This window comes from Littorina saxatilis, linkage group LG11, assembly GCF_037325665.1.
Source record: "Littorina saxatilis isolate snail1 linkage group LG11, US_GU_Lsax_2.0, whole genome shotgun sequence".
Classification (NCBI taxonomy): Eukaryota; Metazoa; Mollusca; class Gastropoda; order Littorinimorpha; family Littorinidae; genus Littorina; species Littorina saxatilis.
This window is the reverse complement of record NC_090255.1, coordinates 43,154,420-43,177,342: the sequence shown is the minus strand read 5'-3', so window position 1 is coordinate 43,177,342 and position 22,923 is coordinate 43,154,420. Positions and strand designations below refer to the sequence as shown.

The window sequence follows — 22,923 nt, the reverse complement described above, 5'->3', positions numbered from 1 at the left end:
ACAGTGTGTTACGCAGCCCCCCGCCATTGGGGGGGGATAGGGGGGCGCTCCTGCGTCGCACCGTCGCCTGGTGCAAACGGCCAGCTCGGTTCAGTCCTTTCTGCCACTGGTAGGCTGGGTTGTTCGCGAGCACTCTCTCCGTAAGGAGAGGGGGTCTGCTTCCTCTCTTTCTCTTCCCGCTCAGCTTGCTTTTAGCAACACTGCAGTGGGAAGTCAGCTCTCTCCCCTTGCGGGAGAGGGAGAGAGGGGGCATGGTAAGTCACAGCCTGGGTTTGGTCCCACCTTGTCCCACTGGGGGCAGGGGGCTGTGTTAGCTTCCCACCCTTTCCCGCCCCCCGGGCGCGTTGGGGTGGCGGCTTTCCAGGCTACGTTACATACCCCTTCTCTGCTCCATTTGGGGCAGGGTGGGGGGGTATCAGTGGCTCACTCTTTCCCGCCCGCTGGGCAGGATCGGGTGGGGGCTGGAGCAGCGTTCCACCCTGTCCCTCCCTCTGGGTCGGACGGGGTGGGCGCTGTTGGACTGTCTTCACAGTCTGTGCCTCTATTGTCCTGGCCCGACAGTCGTCCTCCTCCCCTATCGGGTTGTGTGGTCGGTGGGCTATAGGATTACGGCAGGTGGACGGAGGGGGGTCGGCCGTTTTTCGGTTCGTCTCTCTCCGTCGCTCTTACTGCTGCGACGAGCCACCCCCCTCCTCATCTGGGGGTGGCTTGGCTCAGGCCTTGCTACACAGTGGGGGTGCTATGTACGGCTTTCCAGGCTACCTTACATACTCCTTCTCTGCTCCGTTTGGGGCAGGTGGCTGTGTTAGCTGCCCGCGCTTGTCGCGGGTAGCGGTCGCGAAACAATGAGCTTGACTCTCTTTTGTTCTCGGCAGGGTGTCTCGCACAGTGGTCAGGGAACAATGAGCTTTGCTCCGTTTTGTTCTCTGCACGGGCTGTGCCGGCTGGCTACATGGTCAGGCGGAGACAGAACGTACCCTTTCTCTCCAGTCTCCCATTCTTTGTGTTCACAATGATCTGCGGGGACTCGGCTTTAGTATCGCCTGGCCGGTGGTCATTGTCCGTAGCCAGCGTAGGTCACCCCCCCCCCCCCCTCCTAGGGGTGGGTGAGTGATAGGGCTACTTGACTTCGGCAGGTGGACGAGCGAGGATCGGCCGTTTACGGCCGTTTCTCTGTTTCAGTCCTTACCCCGTCTTGGGGTTACGGCTGTGCTGGACCGCCCCCCTCCCCGCTTGGGGTGGGTTGTGGTCATACCAGGTAGTCTGGTTCTTAGCACTGAGATGCTTCTCTCGCACAGCGGGTGGGGTAAGACGCGCCGGGCCCGGCTTTGTCTTGCTTCTCCACTCTCTCTTCTTCTTGGCAGAGATCTGTGCCAGTTACCAACCCCTCTTCCCCCCACCTCTTGTTCAGGTGGGCGGTTTTGGGTTGGCAGTCAGAGACTGATCACGCTTTTCTTCCACACTCTTGGCGGGTTATTGGCAGGAGATTTAGTGCGCGACCTCCCCTGCCTCCCCTCCTTTTGTGTTTTACACAACTGGTGGTTAGGTTCGGACTTCTTGTTTAAGGAGGGGGAGTGTATAGGGTTGCCTACTGATTGTAGGCTTCCCATACATAGAGCGGCTGCTGTTGCAGTTTACTTTGGCCCGGATAGGTTGGGGGTGTCTCTCTTCCTTCCTCTTCCGGGATGCCTTTGGGTTTTCACAGGCTTTCTCGCAATTTGTTTCATTTGCTGAGTCTGCGGTGATTGCCTGCCACATGCCACACTTTTTGGCTTGATCCGCACCTTAGGATAGTGGTCTTCAGCCTACACCTTTCCCGCTGCTTTTTACGCAGGGGACTGCTGGCTTCGGGGTTTCAGGCTGCTTCGTCCTCACTTTTAGTGCGGAAGAAGATAGCAGGGAATTTTTCAGGCTCAGGGTCTGATCCGGACTTTTTTATGGCCAGGGGTTAGTTTCTGGCTTCTCTTACAGACCACAGGGAACATGGAGTTTTCATGATATTGCTCCTCCCTCTCCTCTCTGGAGGAGATAGGATGGCATGGTTTGGAGTTTTCTGCTTTGGCTGAGACTCTTCTGTGCTTTCTTATAGGCAATCTTATCCTCCCGGAACGCTCTTTTGAGTTAGGGAGGATGCCTTGGATAAGGCTTTAGCCAGGCTGCTGGCAGCTTGGGCTAGGGTCGTCACGGAGCGGAGTGGTTTCTCTGTGACGTTTTAGGCCCACACTGTTTTGGCTTGGTGTGATCTCCTTCCTTTACAAGGGGTTTGATTTCATGCTGGTTGCAGGAGGCAAGGGTCAGGCTTTTTCGGGGGTTGTTGAAACCTACTCAATAGCTGGAATCTTTCCCTTCCTTCTTGGACCTCTGGCAGCGCATTTAGGCGCTCCCAGTTGCAAAGAGGTGTTTTGGTTCAGTGTCGCCTCCCTCTCTGCGGGAGGTGGGTCGGCATGGGCTAGAGCTTTCAGCTTTGGCTGAGATTTTCCTCGGTGCTCTCACAGGAGCTTTCCTTCTGTGTTTCTGCACACAGGAAAGGGCTCGGTTTCTGGGGGTGTTGGTCTCTGGACTTTCTCGGGGGCTGGTTGAGCTTTTTCAAGGTCAATCAGCTTGTCAGCTGCACTTTCTTTTGGTGTTGAACCAGGTTTTTTGCCTGGTGCTCTCAGTAACCAGGCTAAATTCCGAGCTGTCCTTATCCCAGGTTTTTTACCTGGGCATGCTGTTCGACTTTGTCTCTTGGAAGGTTTATTCTTCACACAAGAGAGAATAGGGAGGCTATAAGCTCTTTTCACTGCCAGACTGGCACGAGAGCAGGCCTCTGCGGGGTCTTTAGACCCGATTTTCGGTCGGACGGTATCGATAGCTATACTGGCTCTCTAGTCTTGCCTCAAGTTTTTTCGGGGGTTCGGCCTCTCAGGTCTGCGACATGAGGGTCCTCCTCCAGAGTGGGTTCCTCCACTCGGGAAGGTGGCTGGAATCCTTTTGGATCGCTCAGGGGACTTTTTTCCCTAGCTCTGTTTCCCCCTGGACTTAGACCGCTTTTTGGATGCGTTTTCGTCTAGATGGGGCCTGCAATGGTGATTGCAGTCTTGAGGCTGTGATGTAGACGTGAATCCTTGGGCTTCTCTTTTGCCTGAGGTTAGGAGCAGTGGCTCTTAGTCTACTAGCCTTTCCCTTTTTGCTATTTACAGGCATGGCCTGTTGCATTCGGGCAATTCTTCTGTTGCTTCTTATGTGAACTAGCTGGGGTGAGCAAGTTCTCGCTCCCTGTCAGACAGAGTATAGGGGATTCTGATTGGGTTTCACACTAAATCATTTTTCTCAGGGGAATTTCTCCCCGGCCAGCTCTGCGATCTGGCCGACTCGCTCAACAGGTCCTTTCAGGGCTTGCACAGGGGTTGGCCCTTCTGCTGACGGGTCTGGAGGCGTGCTGTTTGTGTTTTAGATCATGGGTTCTGACTCTGGTCTTTGGGAACGAAGCATATATTTCCTCCACTTTATCTGTGTATGCTCCTTTTTTGGCCCCCTTGGCCAATTGGGGATTTAGAGCGGGGGTGCAACTCCTTAGCGCCCCTCTCTCAAGCCAGGTGGTTTTTCACCTCTGTTTCAGTTTTTTGGCTTTGGACAGCTGGGCCTCTTCTTTGAGGTTCCGGCTTATCGGCTATCTCAGCTGTTTTGAAACAAATAGGCCTCTCTTCTGTTGCTCATGGCGCTCTTGTCGGCATGATCAAGGGACCTTGTTTTACGAGGTTTAGAGGCTCCCCCTTGTTTAGCGCGTGGGACTTTGTTCTACTTACTCGGGGCCTCAGCCCTATAGGGCGGTGAGGCACATGCGTTTTTGGGGTTCGCCAGAGGATGTAGCCTTAGGGCTTTTGGTTCCGTTTGTTCACGGTTTTTGGCCAGGTTTTGGGGTTTCAGAAACCTGGTCAATATCCTCTGGTGTTTGATTCCCTCCTCTTGGGAGGATTATCGCTCTGGGAGATTCGGATTTTCTAACTGTCTAGTTGGACTTTTTTAATCCCTTTTTTGACGTTACTGTCTTTTGGAACCACGAGCTTTAGCTCAGGTTCTTATTTCTTTACAATGGAGCGAAAGAGACGTCTTTTATTTGTCTCTCTCTAGGGGCTCTGCTACATTCATAGGACAGTCCTATGAGTGGTGCGTTCCGAACAGGGGGGGGGGGGGGCGTTCAGTCCTCCCTCTATTCCTTTTCAGGCGTTCGGGAGTCTGGTGTTCTTCTCTGGCTGGTGGTGTTCCTCTCGCCTATGCGAGGTTTGCCAACAGCTCGGGTACAGATTTTGTGCTTCTTTTATTGCCGTGTTGCGTTCTGGTCGCCTAGGCGAAGCTTTGCAAACGGCTTACTGGAGATCAGATGATGTGTTCATCGGTTTCTATCTTCGGGATATCTCCTGCACGCGGCTTGATGGCTCCAGTTCATTGCTGGTTTTAGTTGCTGCAGGGCAGGTTCTTACAAGGACATAAGTAGGTTCCCTCCACCTTTAGGAGGAATCTGCATTCATAAGAATTGGAGTAAGAATATGTGATTAAATCGAAAATTTTTAATTAAATTTTGATTTAATATAATATACTTACCCAATTCTTATAGTTAATACCCTCCCATCCGTCCCCGCTGGATTATGTCCTTGGGGGTTTGTTTGACAAATAGTCTCGAATGATTATTACGGATGCTGGCGCTCACGTGGTGCGCAGGGTGTTATGGGTAACCGAGCAAGGTCAGGCCATAGCAACGGCTATGGCGTCGCTTTTAGCTTGGTTACCACCCTACTAAGGGCAGGTAATTTGAGAGGTTTTTCGACATCTAGCATGTGGGACTAAAGTCAATGCATTCATAAGAATTGGGTAAGTATATTATATTAAATCAAAATTTAATTAAAAATTTTCGATTATTGTGAGGCGAGTCGATTGCGATGAGGAAGCAACGATCTTTACTGTCTTTTCTACCCCCAAGAGGTGAGAAAAGGCCTTTGAATGAAGGAAGTGAAAGTACTTCACGGCCTAGTACATCTGCAGAGCCCGAGTCTCAAGCGGCGGCAAAGAAACCAACATCGCCATCTTCCACTGTCAAACGATTTCAGGAAAAATGGTGCAGAGTTTCTGTGGTTGCGGACAGAGGGGGAGGGGGAGAACTTTCTAATGTTTTGTGAAGACTGCAAAAAAACACGTCAAAAAAATGGTTACACAAGAGGTTGTCGAAATTTTCAACATTCATCTCTCGAAGACCATTCAAAATCGCTAAGTCATAGAAATGCTGTTGGCTCTGCGCGTGAAAACTTTTTGACAACAAAGACTAGGCGAAAGTGAAACTGTAACAGTAAGTAACTAGTGAGTAAGTCTTCCAGTTGCGTGATTACTATTTGCTTTCCTATTTTATTTCGGAAGTCTCTCTCTCTCTCTCTCTCTCTCTCTCTCTCTCTCTCTCTCTCTCTCTCTCTCTCTCTCTCACAGCGGCTGCTGATGTGTCACTGTCAAGTTGTGCGACAGTTGCTTTGAGGGTGGGGGGGGGGGGGGGGGAGAAAAAACGTCCGCATATCACTGACATATTGATTTAATGTATTGTAAGTCATTGTTTGTCTTTTACTGGTTGCCTTGGCAAGCTTACCGATTTTCGTGAGAGCCTTGTAGCCAGCTCATGACGTCATACCGGTTTGAAAAATACCTAGCGCGATCACTGGGAGATCGGAAAAATCTCCACACTTAACCCACCAGGCGGCCGCAGCCGGGATTCGAACCCTCGACTTTCCGATTAAGAGGCCGACGTCTTACGCCACAGCGCCTGTCATAAGACATAAGACAACATTTGATGAATACAGGGGTGCACATTTTATTTTTATTTTTTTGTAGATGAATTTTTTTTAATTTTTTTTTATTTCCCGAGAGTTTCTTTGTGTGGGTTTGATGTGCTGTAACTCATTATTGAAAGGGAATAGTATTCACTGTGAAAACATTATTCCCCCCGAGAGAATCTTTGTGTGGGCTTGATGTGCTGTAACTCATTGAGAGGGAATAGTATTCACTGTGAAAACAGCGGAGTATTATTTTCTTATTCTTTCTTCTTCTTTTTTTCTTGTCTTGTTAATATGAACTGAAGATCTATTCGTGAGATTTCTGTAGAAAAATGTGTGTTTCACACAGTTGTCACCGAGTAGCTAACAGCTGCTGCATTTTTGTTTTTTTGATACTGTGTGCACAATTGTTTGGTCAGTGGAATTTTCTCATGTTAGGTTGGACAGCTCCATACATTTTCTGCACTAGTTAGAACATTCATTTAGAGCATATTAATGTATTAACGTATTAATGAATTGTCAAATACAAGTTGTGCTCACTGCGTTGCTTCAGCTGTTTGGCAAGAACCTGATCACCATGAAATACAAGTTGTGCTCATTGCGTTGTTTCAGCTGTTTGGCAAGAACCTGATCACCATGAAATACAAGTTGTGCTCATTGCGTTGTTTCAGCTGTTTGGCAAGAACCTGATCACCAAGCATGTGAAGGACGACCTTGACCTTGAGGAGGAGGAGGAGCAGCTCCCGGCGTGGGCCGACATCTCCGCTCCCCCCCAGCCTGAAATCGTTCGGGAGGAGGAGAGGACAGGTATGATGCTGCTTCTTACTCACCCACTGGGGGAATGGCAGGGATGGCCAAATCATCCGCCCGATTGCCAGGGCCGAGTAAAACAATCGGCCTGGCGAGTAGAAACCACCTGGCAACTCGTCCGGCTGGCTAGTGACAACTCTGGTCAAATGCAAAACTTGTGGTTGTAGGATCTAGTTTCAAAGTGTTGTAAACACTGCACATGCAGCAACTGTGGTATATACCGGGCCAGCAACATTTCTGGCTGGCTAGTGACTTTCTTAAAGTTACCTGCCCAGCTGATGAGTTTAAATTTTGAGATTTGACCATTCCTGGATGGGGTAGGGGTTGTTGTGGAATGGAGACTGTGTGTATGTGTGTGTGTCTGAGTGAGCGAGTGTGTGTTCACAGCTTCCAAGCTACCTGGTTTGATGTTAAGTTTTGTTCTTTTGTCGCCTTATGCAGTGACAACAGGAAAAGTTTTAAATACATTACAATGGACACACACACACACACACACACTCTCTCTCTCTCTCTCTCTCTCTCTCTCTCTCTCTCTCTCTCTCTCTCTCTCTCTCTCTCTCTCTCTCTCTCTCACATAAACCCCTCCCCTCCCCCTTTACAAATCTTCCCAAAATCTGTTAAAATTGGGTAATAAAAGGAGGGACTATTAAAATGGAGATAAATTTGCAGTTGGTATCAACAGAAAATCTTAAAAAAAAGTAAGTACGGTCTTAAAAGGGCAGGTAGTCTTGAAAGTGTGGTTAACTAACTGAATCACACATGAGAACCTTATGACTTTTGGCAAAAATCAGACTTTTTACATGATCTCCGAGACATAATTTCAGAGCCGTTTTTGTGCTCCATCCTCAGAATCGGTGTATTGTTTTTTATCCATAGGTCACTTTGAGACTTGTTCATGTATCCTTGTTCCCATGTCTGCTGAATGTTGTAACAAGATGGTGTCAAACGTCAGGTGAGTGTGTTGACCTAATGTGTGCACTGTCCTGTTCACAGCTGACATCACGCGGCAGTCCGAGATGAGCACCATCGCGGAGGAACCGTCCAACGCAGCTGACATCTCGGCCAACACCACCCGGGCGTCGCGGCGCAGCGAGCGATCCATGGGAGACCAGTCGTTCGCCCCCAAGTCTCCCAGCCGCTCTGTACAGCCTGAACCCATGGCCCAGCCGGAGCCCGAGCCCTTGCCCGAGCCCTTGCCCGCACCCCAGGACACCTTCGCTCAGGACACCTTCGCTCAGATCCCTGATGGCATCGTGGATAACCTGGCTGACCCCACCGCCATCGAGCCCACCATCGGCCCCAACCTTGACCTTGATAACCCGCCCTCTGTGGCCCCATTCTCCGTTCCGCCTCCCTCCAACGCACCGCCTTCTGTCGGACCCAACATGGCTCCTGTAAGTATGGCTGGTCTGATGGTATGCCAGGCATGAAAATTCTCCGTATTGTCCGTATTTTTGAAAAAAATAAACCGTATTTTTTTTTATTTTCCGTATTTTTCCTTTTTTTTTTTTTTTTTTTTTTTTTTTTTTTTCCTAGTCATAGTTATAGTAAAATAGTTTTGGGGCCATGTTTGAATCCAATTTTAAGGCTCAGATAGCCCCAGATTGCACCAAATTGCACCCTTGAAAAAACATTTTCCGGGGGGGCATGCCCCCGGACCCCCCTAGAAGTCTTGGCGCTTCGCGCCTGCGAAACTTGGAGCTACGCGCCTTCGAATTTTTTTTTCAGTATTTTTTTTTTTTTTTTTTCAGTTTTCATGCCTGTATGCCTAATTGACAGGTCATATTGGGGATCTTCTTCTTCGCTCCTTTTAGACATCCACTGCCGCCTTTTTGGGGGGATTAAGTGGTGATGTTTAGTTTTTTCAAATGTACTTTTGATGGGACAGTAAACCTTGATAATCAGCATGGCTGATTGTAAGATTTTGATTCTTCATGGGGTAAAGTTGGTCATGTCATTATCATTTGATTGTCAAGTCTCAGGGGTGAATTGAAAACTAAATATACACCTATAAATAAAATTCCAAACTGTTACATATGAGGCATCTCTGTGCCCAGCAGTATGTTCAGCATGTGACTGGTTGTTGTTGTTGCAGGCATTTGAAGACCTTGAGGACCTGGAGGCCATGCCGGAGAACGAGGAGCAGGACGAAAAGCGGCTGACCAAGCGCACGCAGCAGATGCAGTCCACGCTCCGCTCGGCCTTCACCTTCTCCCAGGACCTCTCCTTCAAGGACATGACCCGCAACCACAACCGCAAGCAGGCCGCGTCGCGCTTCTACACCCTGCTGGTCCTCAAGAAACACCAGGTGGTGGAGGTCGACCAATCAGAAGCCTTCGGAGATATCATCATCTCTGAGGGTCCGCACTTTGGCCGAGACTGCTAGCGGCTGTGACGGCTCGTACCGACCAGCCGAGCCCTTCAGAGACATCATCATCTCTGAGGGCCCGCACTTTGGCCGAGACTGCTAGTGGCTGTGACAGCTCGTACCACTCAGCGGGACTCGCACTGGTGAAAACTATTCTTAAAATGTGTTCATGCGAGGATTTCCTTCCTTCTTCGTCAGGCCGAATCCTGCCTCCTCGTGTTATCCATGGGGAGGAGTGTGTTTTCTCTGCTTCGTCAATTTGAGTGGGGTAGAGGAGTAAAGCAACAGAACTGGACGTACCGCGTGGGGAGGAGTGTGTTTTCTGCTTCGTCAATTTGAGTGGGGTAGAGGAATAAAGCAACAGAACTGGACGTACCGCGTGCAAGCTGGTGAAACATTCAGGAAACTGCAGCAGTTTGCAAAGTGGATTTACCATCTGGCCCAGAATTGTTGCCAACAAGTTGGATTGTTTTTCTTGATGTATACAGGCATCAGGAAGTAGGGTGAAAGTGAACTCCACAGATGTGGCTTTGGCATTTACATTTCTCTTACTCACTATCATTCGTTTCGTGTGTGTGAAAATGGACTGGGGGTTTCAGATACTGGCAATGGTTGTTACAGCTGTTTTATTGTACATTAAAACCCTACATTGGGATTTTTTTTTTCCTTTTTCAGAGAGATGCGTCTCTTTTTGTTATGTTTTCTCATCACATTAAAAGTAAAACCCTTTGTTGGAAAAATGTTACTTTTTAGGGTGATGTGTCTCCTTTATTATTGTCTTGTTTTCTGATCTCTCTATTACTATTTAGTATTACCATTAGTGGTGTACCTCAGGGGCTCACATCCATGAAAGGTGGCATAGGACAAATGTCCTGGACAATGCAAAAGTGATAGGACATTTGTCCTGAACAAAAATAAATCAATAGGACATATTTTTTAGTTATGTTGCTTTTTCGGAGAGAAAAACTCGCGATGGGAGGCAACTGTCAACCGGCTTGGCGCATTCAGAGTTGCGACCCTTGGAAGCTGTTCTCTATAAAAAGCACATGAAGTCTCCCCAAGTTTCGTCTGCTTGAAGAGACACATAGCTTCGCAAAACATCGATAACATAGCAAATCACAACTACTGTAAATTGGAAAGTACTGACAATGTCCGGATCAAATGAAAGCATAATCGGACAATGACCACTTTGTCACAAAAACAATAGGACATATGTCCTCTTGCATGAAAAATGTATGGGACATTTGGAAAAAATATCCGTGTATGTCAGATGTCCAATGTGGATGTGAGCCCCTGGTACCTGTGTTCTCTCTTTACACGGTACGTTAAGAACTATCAGGGAGGGCAGGCTTTTCCTTCATCATTGGTGTCAGTCAGTGTGTGGTATTGACATGAAGGTGATGGGGTGATACATATTGTGTTTTGCTCTTTAATCCAACAATTTCCGCATCCAACTACACTTTGCTTGACGAACATTTGGACCGTCGCCATGCTCTTTTGTCTCATTTCTGAATAGCAAGAGTTATTATGCAGTTCTTGTTCCCTTGTTCAGCATCTATTACTATGGCCTCTTCCTCACTTGCTCATTCATCGTCGTGCTAACATTCAGCTTTGAGGGGTTTACTGGAAACTTGTCCCTAAATTCATCTGTGCATATATCAAAGGTTTAAGTCTAATGTTGAGGCAGCATCGTGTAACGCGTGAAGAATCTGTTCTGTGTGTCAAGCTTTCAGTACCACCCTGTGGTAATGTAGAACCAGTTTCAATCCACTCCTTGTTTGTGATGTAGAGGCAAAGCAGTATGGGAAGGGAGAGGGAGCCGTCTTTATTCCATAGCTTTATACACTTTGATACTCGGATAACTTTTCGTTATTGTTACAATAGTGTATAATACTTGCGAGTTCGGTAAATTGAAATGTAGGAAACAGTTCAGAAAAAGTAGTTATACTATCGTGCATTACTAGTTACGTTGTAAGTTCTTGTGGCCCTGTGACAGTGGAATGTCATGTTGACTGTTGTAACTATTCCCTGGTTGGTTGGTTGGGTTTTGCAGCATTGAACATGCTGCTTTTAGTTGTGTTGGAGGTTAGCAGGAGGGGAGGGGTGGAGGTTTGTGTCTACCTTGTAACTTGCAAAGAGCTTTGTCATGTTAACTGGCCGTTTGTGATGTTTGTGTCTCGGCAGAAACAAGACCTGTCGGGCGTAAGAGTGGGCAGTAACCTGTATAAATTTTCAAATCCATGTGTGCTTGTTTCAGTGTGTCTTTTTTTTTCAATCCGTTTTCCTCTTTATTGAATCGCTTTCAGTTTGAATGACTTTTTGAGTGAGTTTCACATGTGTTTGTGCTTATTTTTTTGTAGCTTGCACTCCTGGCTCCTGGCTGTTCAACCCTTCTGTCCTCAGTGCTTCTTCACAGTCCTAATCAGGTGTTGAGACTTCTGTGTAGTAACTCTTCTGAGTTCTGTGTAGTAACTGAGTTGGGGTACACCAGTATTACTCAACTTACTGTGAGTGTTACCCTACTCAGAGGACAATAGGTCAGTTTTACCAGGGTTTAAAACAAGCATAGGTCCAAATTTCCCGGAGAAAAAAACAAGGTTATAAAATTTCATCTTTCCGGAATACAAAAGAACAGTTTTGTCACGTGTTTAGCTTGTCTCTCAATTGTCTTCTGTTGTTGGAGCGCTATTACTAGGCACCATAAGAACAATGAGTCGAGTTAACTTCTTTTTCTTCTCGTTTGTTAGTTGAGGTAATCAGTGATGGCGCAAACTTTTTTTCAAACTGGTACACAAACTTTTATGATGAAAACTATCCAGAAGAAAAACGGTAGGCTGGTCATTGGAACCAGTAAGAGTCCAACTCAGAGTACTGGTTTTGTTGTTTTACCAACGAAAAAACCCCGGTACAGTCGACTCCGGATATTACGTCACCCCTCGGGGGATGTTTTTGAGCGACGTTATACGCGGTGACGCTGTATCCGGTTCATCGGTTATAACGTCACTTTTACGCGCGGGTGATGTTATATCCGGAGTACAAGAGTTATGTCCCTTTCTAAAGTACTTAATAAAACTGTGCAGAAATGGAAAGTGCCGCAACATTAGTGTTGTTTAAAAATCACAACAACATATTGTTGTAAGTTTTAAACTAACTTATTACAATAATCTGTGATTCACTTCCTCATATAATTGTGGACTATTCTCTTCTTTGCGCATTTCCAAAACCTGGCAAGACCATGATCTGAATACAAAATTGTATACACAAAATATTCCCCAATATTCGGCAATCGTATCAACGTACAGTATTGTAGGCTCCTGATTCCAAAAACATATAGATATGATATGTTTGGATTGAAAACACGCTCAGAAAGTTAAAACGAAGAGAGGTACAGAAAAGCGTGCTATCCTTCTCAGCGCAACTACTACCCCGCTCTTCTTGTCAATTTCACTGCCTTTGCCATGAGCGGTGGACAGACGATGCTACGAGTATACGGTCTTGCTGCATTGCATTGCGTTCAGTTTCATTCTGTGAGTTCGACAGCTACTTGACTAAATGTTGTATTTTCGCCTTACGCGACTTGTTTATTATTATCATTATAACGTCACTTGATATAACGTCCATGGCTTTCCAAGTAGAGTCATAATAGTGCTTTTAGAGTGCAGTATCACTTTTCTCAATTTGTCGGTTCACTGCACTTAGTGTTTACCTTTACGATTTAGCATGAGCGACCTACTCAGCCTGTCGACAACGCCCAGTTGAAAGTGAAGCTCAGCCTCCTCGTCGTGGGCAGTTGTAGTCAGTATTCTACGGACCAAACAACAAACAAACGTCGTAGTCTTTTCTCATCCTCTCGACCTTCTCCTACCGTCATTTCAATAATCGAGGTTTTTTTTTTATAATTATGCGTGATTGAAGGACAGAAGTAGACAGATCCATTCGCACGCGCTCGCGCAGGAGTAACCATGTATGCTCGATATGAAACTTTTTTTTACATTTTTTTTTAATTAAAAACCAAGACAGGAACTCACAAAACGAATGAAATGCAACATTTTTCTTTTAATTAAAAACCTAGAACACTGAGGAACCTAAGTAAGGAACTCACAAAGCGAAATGAAATGAAACATTTTTCATTACTGACTAAAAACATAGAACAGGAACTCACAAAACGAAATGAAATAAAACATTTTTCTTTTGATTAAAAACCTCGAACAGGAACTCACAAAACGCATGCAGCAAAAATGATTATGCCTTGAACCTAGTTTTCCTTGGGCCTCTAACAACGGGAAAACGGAAAAACTAGAATACCGTTAACACACACAACTTGTGACACGTGTAGGGTAAATGAACATGCCTTGGCAGTCGTTCACCATGCAAACTGCTGCATATGGGGATTGATATGACGTTATAACCGACATGGATGAGTGACGTTATAACTGGGTCCGGTGATATTATATCCGAGGTTAAAATAGTCTTGGAAAGAAGGAATTGAGCCGGGACCGGTGTTTGGGTGACGATATAACGGGGTGACGTTATATCCGGCGACGTTATAAACGAAGTAGACTGTAGTTCTAAAAATCAACCGGTAGGTTATACCGGCAGCCAATTATTTTCTGGTATTTTCTCATTTCAACCGGTAAAATACCTGTAATTACCGGTTAACGCCAATACTGTTAATGATTTATTTATGCACAGTACTGGGTCGTGCTAGCTTGTCGATTGTTAGCGCACGACCACTAGGTGTAAAAGAGTTTCAACTTTTGGACCAGATAATATATATATGTTCTCCCAACAGAGTGCAGAGGAGATTTGCACTGGCTGTCGTTCTCATTTCTGGAGTTACCTTCCTTTGTATAGAACTTTGCTTTATCTCTTGTCATCTCTCCTGTGTTTTGGTGAAAGTGTGTTGGCATTTGAAGATTTATTCATGGAGCAGTTGTGGTGGGTGATACTTATTGGTAGATGCAAGTTTTAGATGCAGTTCTTGAGGTGTGTGGAAAGAATAGGTGTGAATTTGTTTGCGTGGTTGATGAGTGTTTATTCAAGCGTGAGATTGAAGTTACTCCTATTCTGTTTTCTGTTTTCAACAAACTCTTTCTGGTGGCCATAGCACATGCAAGGTCATTTGTCTTTATGTTTCCTGTGTTAAAGTATGTGTCATTAATAACTGTATCTTTTTCATTCTTTGCTACGGTTCATACTTTATGTATCTCATTGTATCTATGTGGTTCACATGTGCGTACACAGACGACAGCAGAGTTCATTGCATTATCATTTATCTCACCAGCTGTTGTCACCTGTCACGTTGAGCGTTTCATCCAGAGTCAAACATAATCAGACCTGTTGTCACAGTGTTGACCCAGTTCTCTGTTTCATATAATGACATAGTTCTAGTTCACATCTTATCAGGGGGGGGGGGGGAGGAGCATGTCGTAAGAGGCGACTAACGGATTCTGTTTCTCCTTTTACCCTTGTTAAGTGTTTCTTGTATAGAATATAGTCAATTTTTGTAAAGAGTTTAGTCAAGCAGTATGTAAGAAATGTTAAGTCCTTTGTACTGGAAACTTGCATTCTCCCAGTAAGGTAATACATTGTACTACGTTGCAAGCCCCTGGAGCAAATTTTTCATTAGTGCTTTTGTGAACAAGAAACAATTGACAAGTGGCTCTATCCCATCTCCCCCCTTTCCCCGCCGCGATATAACCTTCGTGGTTGAAAACAACGTTAAACACCAAATGAAGAATAAAGAAAAGATCGGGGGGGGGGGGGGGGGGGGGGTCCCTGTTTGCAAAAGGGATCAAAATAGGTGATGAGGTGTCCCAGGACAAATGTTGTTTCAGTGTTTTGTGGGTTCGTTTTGTACCGTTTATGTTCTGGACAGCTGTGGTTGCCAATTCCAGACAAAACTATAAAACCTAACAAATGAAAAGAATATAATTTATGTGAAAAAATGTGTATGAGTGCGCCTTGAGTCGCATTGTGGTGAGATATGTGCGCGTTATAAATTCTCATATTATTTTTATTTTTTTTATGTTTTTAGTCCTACAGAAAAAAAACTAAAATTAATAAATGCAGAGATTTTTAGGGTTAGCTTTCGTCTTACATGCTATCACAGAGCACATTATTTAAAAGTTGTTGTTTTTTCAAATATTTTAGATGTGTGGTACACTGTACAAACTGCCTATATAGCTCTGTGGTGTTGACAATAGCCGCAGTCGTTGTTCCCCATAATTGTTACTTTTGGAATCCAGAAGTGTGTATTGATCTTAGCAGTGTCTATCTTGTGTGTTTTTGTTGTTACTTGCAACACACTCGCATGGATATATTGGAGTTTGGACCTGTTCAAGTCAAAATCTCCCTTTTATTTTGTGACCTGTATGTATTATTAATATGAAATAAAAAAATGGCCTTTCCAAATGTTAGCCTGACTTCTGTTTAATGGATTTGAATATCTGGAAAACTTCCACTTTTTGTTGCCAATTATGGGAGTGAGTGTGTGTGTGTGTGTGTGTGTGTGAAAGCATGCATGCTATTGCTATTGTGTGTGTTCTGTCAGTAGAGTTGAATGTGATTGAATCAGATTGTGAACCAGAATTTATACTACCCGTCATAAAAAGTAGGCCGATGCATTTGAGGGCAGATCTTTCTGATGAGGCTGTAGATTTTAAAACCAATTATATGGCAGAAAAGGCCATTCATTCCCTTACCTAATGAATGACATAGTGTCTAAACAGACATAAGAAACGAAACGTTCTGCATGTCATTAGACAGAACAATCAAATCTTCATCCAAAACAGTCAGTTTTCTTTTGTTCACATATCTTGTCTAACATGGAATCTTTGAACCGGCACGGTTGGCCTAGTGGTAAGGCGTCCGCCCCGTGATCGGGAGGTCGTGGGTTCGAACCCCGGCCGGGTCATACCTAAGACTTTAAAACATTGGCAATCTAATGGCTGCTCCGCCTGGCGTCTGGCATGGGGTAAGTGCTAGGACTGGTTGGTCCGGTGTCAGAATAATGTGACTGGGTGAGACATGAAGCCTTTGCTGCGACTAATGGAATCTTTGGCATGCTGAGCGGTGTGTCAATCCTCTCAGAAGGCATGAAGTAGTTTTTGAAGCCATTTTAGCAGGTAATGAGACAAAAAAACAATGCATTTCATAACACCTAACGCATTGCTTTCAAACTTTAAGTGATGTGTTAACACTGAATATGATTTTGGGGGGGTGTCGTTGTAGGTCGCACTGTAAGTATAGACACTACATAATGAAAACTCAGTCTGTTTTCTGAATACGGTAGGGGAATGACCTTTTTAGACATAATTGGTTTGATAACCAACAGCCTCATCAGAAAGATCTGCCCTCAAAGGCAAACGCATCTGCCTACTTTTTTATGACGGGTACAATGTAGTGTAGATTACTTTGGTAAGTGCAGCTCTTTCAGTCTTTGTGCCATCAAACTGGAGATCAGTCATCAAACACTTTTCACCTTTTGGAGCAAGAAACGCACATGCCTCAACACACACACGCCTCGACAAAACACGCACACACGTCTCAACAAGACACGCACTCACAAACACGCTTCAACAAGACGAACACTCACAAACACGCTTCAACAAGACGAACACTCACAAACACGCTTCAACAAGACGAACACTCACAAACACGCTTCAACAAGACGAACACTCACAAACACGCTTCAACAAGACGAACACTCACAAACACGCTTCAACAAGACGAACACTCACAAACACGCTTCAACAAGACGAACACTCACAAACACGCTTCAACAAGACGAACACTCACAAACACGCTTCAACAAGACGAACACTCACAAACACGCTTCAACAAGACGAACACTCACAAACACGCTTCAACAAGACGAACACTCACAAACACGCTTCAACAAGACGAACACTCACAAACACGCTTCAACAAGACGAACACTCACAAACACGCTTCAACAAGACGAACACTCACAAACACGCTTCAACAAGACGAACACTCACAAACACGCTTCAACAAGACGAACACTCACAAACACGCTTCAACAAGACGAACACTCACAAACACGCTTCAACAAGACGAACACTCACAAACACGCTTCAACAAGACGAACACTCACAAACACGCTTCAACAAGACGAACACTCACAAACACGCTTCAACAAGACGAACACTCACAAACACGCTTCAACAAGACGAACACTCACAAAACACACGAGCATGCACACACTCACACATCTAAATTGCAAATCCAGAAAGAACAAACACCTCAACAAGACATGCACACTCACAAACACACACACACTCATCGAACTGTGGAAATCCAGAAAGAACATTTCACAAAGATATAATATATACATTTATTCACATTTAAATTGCATACATTACACAAACCATTGCAGTTATAGATAATAGAAGTTTGAACCCTTGGACATAATGCTGTGAAGGGTAACAACCTTGCATCGGTCACCTTCATTGTAATCATGTCATTTACATAAAACACCCTCCCAAATGCACAGAATTCTGTTAAACACCCCATAAGCCCAGAATTCTGTTATAAAACACCCTTCCAAAAGCAAAGAATTCAATCAAAATGTGTTCTTTTGAAAGATTACAATGACAACACTTAAAACAAAACAAAATAAATCATCAAACAGACAAAAGCAATAAGAACAAGAGGCGAAGCCTTCAAGGCTCACGTAAGAAATCGACAAACAGTAACACAAACTCAATCACTCCGTCACACATACATACACACACACACACACACACAGTAAGCATAGGTGAAACTGTGCAAGAAAGCGAGACACTAGATCTGCCAACTAGTCTCGGCCCGCTCACAATAACAATGACCGAGACTTTCAGTAATTCCTTCGCGTGACGTCTAACCCTCTTACGTCATAATGTGACGTCTTCAAATGTTAAAGTTTCTATCACACACGTCAAACACTTTTGACCGAGACGTAATCTTCTTATGCGAGCTTTATCCATAGACTCGGAAATGTTAAAGTTTCTATCACACACACACACACGCACGCACAGACAGACAAAAGTTAGCATCGCATAGGCTACACTTACGTGAGCCAAAAATGACATACATGAACAATATTTCCACAGTGTGTTTCTGTTCATGAATAGCACAGATGATGTTAACTATTCTGAATGTTGAATCACAAAATAAACCAAAAAGACAAAAACAAATATGAAAAGGATGTAAAATATTTCCACAATGTGCTTCCCTTCATGAGTGGCTAAGAATTATGTTAATTATTCTGTCCGTTGAATGATTAATTATGTTAACTGGTTGGGAATCACCAGTCTTAAATATACTTGCATCCATAATCACACACAAACACATACAGGCATGGGAATTGAAAATTGTAAAAAAGGCGGAAAATTTATAACTGAAGACGCGAAGCGTCAAGTCGACGGCGCGAAGCGCCTAGTCTTACTAGGGGGGTCCGGGGGCATGCCCCCCCGGAAAATTTTTTTCTCCAAAGAACCCAGATGGTGCAATCTGGTGTCATCTGAGCTCCAAGTTTGCCATTAAATTCTGTTTTTAGAATCAGAGTTTTTAGTACAAAAATGTACCAAATTTTGCTTGCATGTATTATATATGGTTTAAATTTGTAAAAAAATTTATCTGTTGAGACAAACAGGAAAATGTAACTTGTAACACAATCTGTGCAATCTGGTTTACTTTCAAACATAATAGTTCAATAACTGAGGCGGGCGGTAGCAGTGCGTGAACAAAGTACGGAAAGTTTTCGCGGGCTTTTGCGCAAAGGCCAAAGTAACCGGTGCTTTTTTTGTGTGCCTCCCCCCTTTATTTTTTCGGCGGACACTTTTGCATTTTCGGCGGAACAAAAAAAAAATTCGGCGGAAATCCGCCATTCGGCGGACAATTCCCATGCCTGACATAACTGCAACAAAATGAAAAAAATCAGCTTTCATACCAAAATGGGGGAACAAATCCCCAAAATGAAACCTGCCACACAACTCCCCCCCCCCCCCCAAAAAAAAAAATCATCCATGCATAAACACTGAACAGGCACATGCTAACAAGCTTCCTCTGAAGAAACAAATACCACTCGTCAAATGCATCAACAGATTTCTGAACAACCATAAATACCATTGTTTTTGTGTAAATGTATACATCCAGAGACAATTATAATTTAGCAAATTATACCAAAATTTTATTTCAGCAAAGGCTTCCCACTCTTCGAGGATTCATCTAATAAATAACTGTCAATGTTTGGGGGGGGGTAATCAATAAGACAACTATAAAAAGAACAACTGTCTAGTTCACGTTAACAAATTAAAAATCTGCCTGCAGAATTTCAATTTGTATTTCATGCTTACAGTTACAGGTACATAACTATAATTCCAATCTTTCTTCTCTCACTTCCACACAAGTTCTCAAACATGTAATATGACTACAAAGGACTTGGCGAACGACAAGAAGAAGAAGACTACAAAGGACTTGGCGAACGACAAGAAGAAGAAGACTACAAAGGACAAGATGATAAAATGACACCAATATTGATACGCATGTAAGAAGGGTTGAGGACAAGACATAATATAAACATTTTGATCCGTACAGTATATGAAATCACTGAAAGTATCTATTCTAATAATTTTCCTACGAAAAAGACAAATCTGACAACAAAGAAATTAAACATACATGTACTTCCTGCCTGCACTGCACGGACATTGGTAACAATTCTAAATTATTTCTGAAGTTAACCCCAAAGAAATCTAATTTTTGTTTCAACACTCATCACACAGATCTGAAAATGAAGATAATGATGGTAATAATATTTCTGGAACATTACACATATATATATACCCAGGGTTAAACCCTGCTCAGAGTGTTGTACATGTATCATTTTGAGAAAAACATTACAATATTTTCAGTGCATTCACACACACACACACACACACATCAAAACCTCTCGAACAAAACAACAACAACAACAACAACAAAAGCGTTGAACACAGAAATCAACATGACGGTGAATACGGAAGGTGCAAAGAGCATGCCTGTGATGGCAGCTGTATTCTCCGTGTCATTAAAAAAAAAAAAGCACTTTAAATCACACACATAATACAAAGTAAACGCAACCAGACCGCCTAAGCAGTTTGTCAAAGGCAATGTTTTGGGCTGAAGTCCTACATGTACAGTGCAAGGCAATGTTTTGGGCTGAAGTCCTACATGTACAGTGCAAGGCAATGTTTTGGGCTGAAGTCCTACATGTACAGTGCAAGGCAATGTTTTGGACTGAAGTCCTACATGTACAGTGCAAGGCAATGTTTTGGACTGAAGTCCTACATGTACAGTGCAAGGCAATGCTTTGGGCTGAAGTCCTACATGTACAGTGCAAGGCAATGTTTAGGGCTGAAGTCCTACATGTACAGTGCAAGGCAATGTTTTGGGCTGAAGTCCTACATGTACAGTGCAAGGCAATGTTTTGGACTGAAGTCCTACATGTACAGTGCAAGGCAATGTTTTGGGCTGAAGTCCTACATGTACAGTGCAAGGCAATGTTTTGGGCTGAAGTCCTACATGTACAGTGCAAGGCAATGTTTTGGGCTGAAGTCCTACATGTACAGTGCAAGGCAATGTTTTGGGCTGAAGTCCTACATGTACAGTGCAAGGCAAGGTTTCGGGCTGAAGTCCTACATGTACAGTGCAAGGCAAGGTTTAGGGCTGAAGTCCTACATGTACAGTGCTAGGCAAGGTTTAGGGCTGAAGTCCTACATGTACAGTGCAAGGCAATGTTTTGGACTGAAGTCCTACATGTACAGTGCAAGGCAATGTTTTGGGCTGAAGTCCTACATGTACAGTGCAAGGCAATGTTTTGGGCTGAAGTCCTACATGTACAGTGCAAGGCAATGTTTTGGGCTGAAGTCCTACATGTACAGTGCAAGGCAATGTTTTGGGCTGAAGTCATACATGTACAGTGCAAGGCAATGTTTTGGGCTGAAGTCCTACATGTACAGTGCAAGGCAATGTTTCGGGCTGAAGTCCTACATGTACAGTGCAAGGCAATGTTTTGGGCTGAAGTCATACATGTACAGTGCAAGGCAATGTTTTGGGCTGAAGTCCTACATGTACAGTGCAAGGCAATGTTTTGGGCTGAAGTCCTACATGTACAGTGCAAGGCAATGTTTAGGGCTGAAGTCCTACATGTACAGTGCAAGGCAATGTTTTGGGCTGAAGTCCTACATGTACAGTGCAAGGCAATGTTTTGGGCTGAAGTCCTACATGTACAGTGCAAGGCAATGTTTTGGGCTGAAGTCCTACATGTACAGTGCAAGGCAATGTTTTGGGCTGAAGTCCTACATGTACAGTGCAAGGCAATGTTTAGGGCTGAAGTCCTACATGTACAGTGCAAGGCAATGTTTTGGGCTGAAGTCCTACATGTACAGTGCAAGGCAATGTTTTGGACTGAAGTCCTACATGTACAGTGCAAGGCAATGTTTTGGGCTGAAGTCCTACATGTACAGTGCAAGGCAATGTTTTGGACTGAAGTCCTACATGTACAGTGCAAGGCAATGTTTTGGACTGAAGTCCTACATGTACAGTGCAAGGCAATGTTTCGGGCTGAAGTCCTACATGTACAGTGCAAGGCAATGTTTCGGGCTGAAGTCCTACATGTACAGTGCAAGGCAATGTTTTGGGCTGAAGTCCTACATGTACAGTGCAAGGCAATGTTTTGGGCTGAAGTCATACATGTACAGTGCAAGGCAATGTTTTGGGCTGAAGTCCTACATGTTCAGTGCAAGGCAATGTTTTGGGCTGAAGTCCTACATGTACAGTGCAAGGCAATGTTTTGGGCTGAAGTCCTACATGTACAGTGCAAGGCAAGGTTTCGGGCTGAAGTCCTACATGTACAGTGCAAGGCAATGTTTTGGGCTGAAGTCCTACATGTACAGTGCAAGGCAATGTTTTGGGCTGAAGTCCTACATGTACAGTGCAAGGCAATGTTTTGGGCTGAAGTCCTACATGTACAGTGCAAGGCAATGTTTTGGGCTGAAGTCCTACATGTACAGTGCAAGGCAATGTTTTGGGCTGAAGTCCTACATGTACAGTGCAAGGCAATGTTTTGGACTGAAGTCCTACATGTACAGTGCAAGGCAATGTTTTGGGCTGAAGTCATACATGTACAGTGCAAGGCAATGTTTTGGGCTGAAGTCCTACATGTACAGTGCAAGGCAAGGTTTCGGGCTGAAGTCCTACATGTACAGTGCAAGGCAATGTTTTGGGCTGAAGTCCTACATGTACAGTGCAAGGCAATGTTTTGGACTGAAGTCCTACATGTACAGTGCAAGGCAATGCTTTGGGCTGAAGTCCTACATGTACAGTGCAAGGCAATGTTTAGGGCTGAAGTCCTACATGTACAGTGCAAGGCAATGTTTTGGGCTGAAGTCCTACATGTACAGTGCAAGGCAATGTTTAGGGCTGAAGTCCTACATGTACAGTGCAAGGCAATGTTTTGGGCTGAAGTCCTACATGTACAGTGCAAGGCAATGCTTTGGGCTGAAGTCCTACATGTACAGTGCAAGGCAATGTTTTGGGTTGAAGTCCTACATGTACAGTGCAAGGCAATGTTTAGGGCTAAAGTCCTACATGTACAGTGCAAGGCAATGTTTTGGGATGAAGTCCTACATGTACAGTGCAAGGCAATGTTTTGGGCTGAAGTCCTACATGTACAGTGCAAGGCAATGTTTTGGGCTGAAGTCCTACATGTACAGTGCAAGGCAATGTTCTGGGCTGAAGTCCTACATGTACAGTGCAAGGCAATGTTTTGGGCTGAAGTCCTACATGTACAGTGCAAGGCAATGTTTTGGGATGAAGTCCTACATGTACAGTGCAAGGCAATGTTTTGGGCTGAAGTCCTACATGTACAGTGCAAGGCAATGTTTTGGGCTGAAGTCCTACATGTAC

General features: G+C 44.5%; 1 protein-coding gene across 2 annotated transcripts in view; it reads left to right on the top strand.

Moving 5' to 3' along the window:
• Positions 1-15,392, top strand: part of LOC138980527 (double-strand-break repair protein rad21 homolog) — a 33,970-nt gene extending 18,578 nt beyond the window's left edge. For both annotated transcript variants that reach the window (XM_070353419.1, XM_070353418.1), the window contains 3 exons: positions 6,467-6,602; positions 7,599-7,999; positions 8,701-15,392. In XM_070353419.1, the coding sequence (XP_070209520.1) occupies positions 6,467-6,602; positions 7,599-7,999; positions 8,701-8,991 (828 nt within the window). In that variant the 3' untranslated portion in view covers positions 8,992-15,392. The remainder of the gene's footprint in view (positions 1-6,466; positions 6,603-7,598; positions 8,000-8,700) is intronic.
• Positions 15,393-22,923: the final 7,531 nt, after the last annotated feature.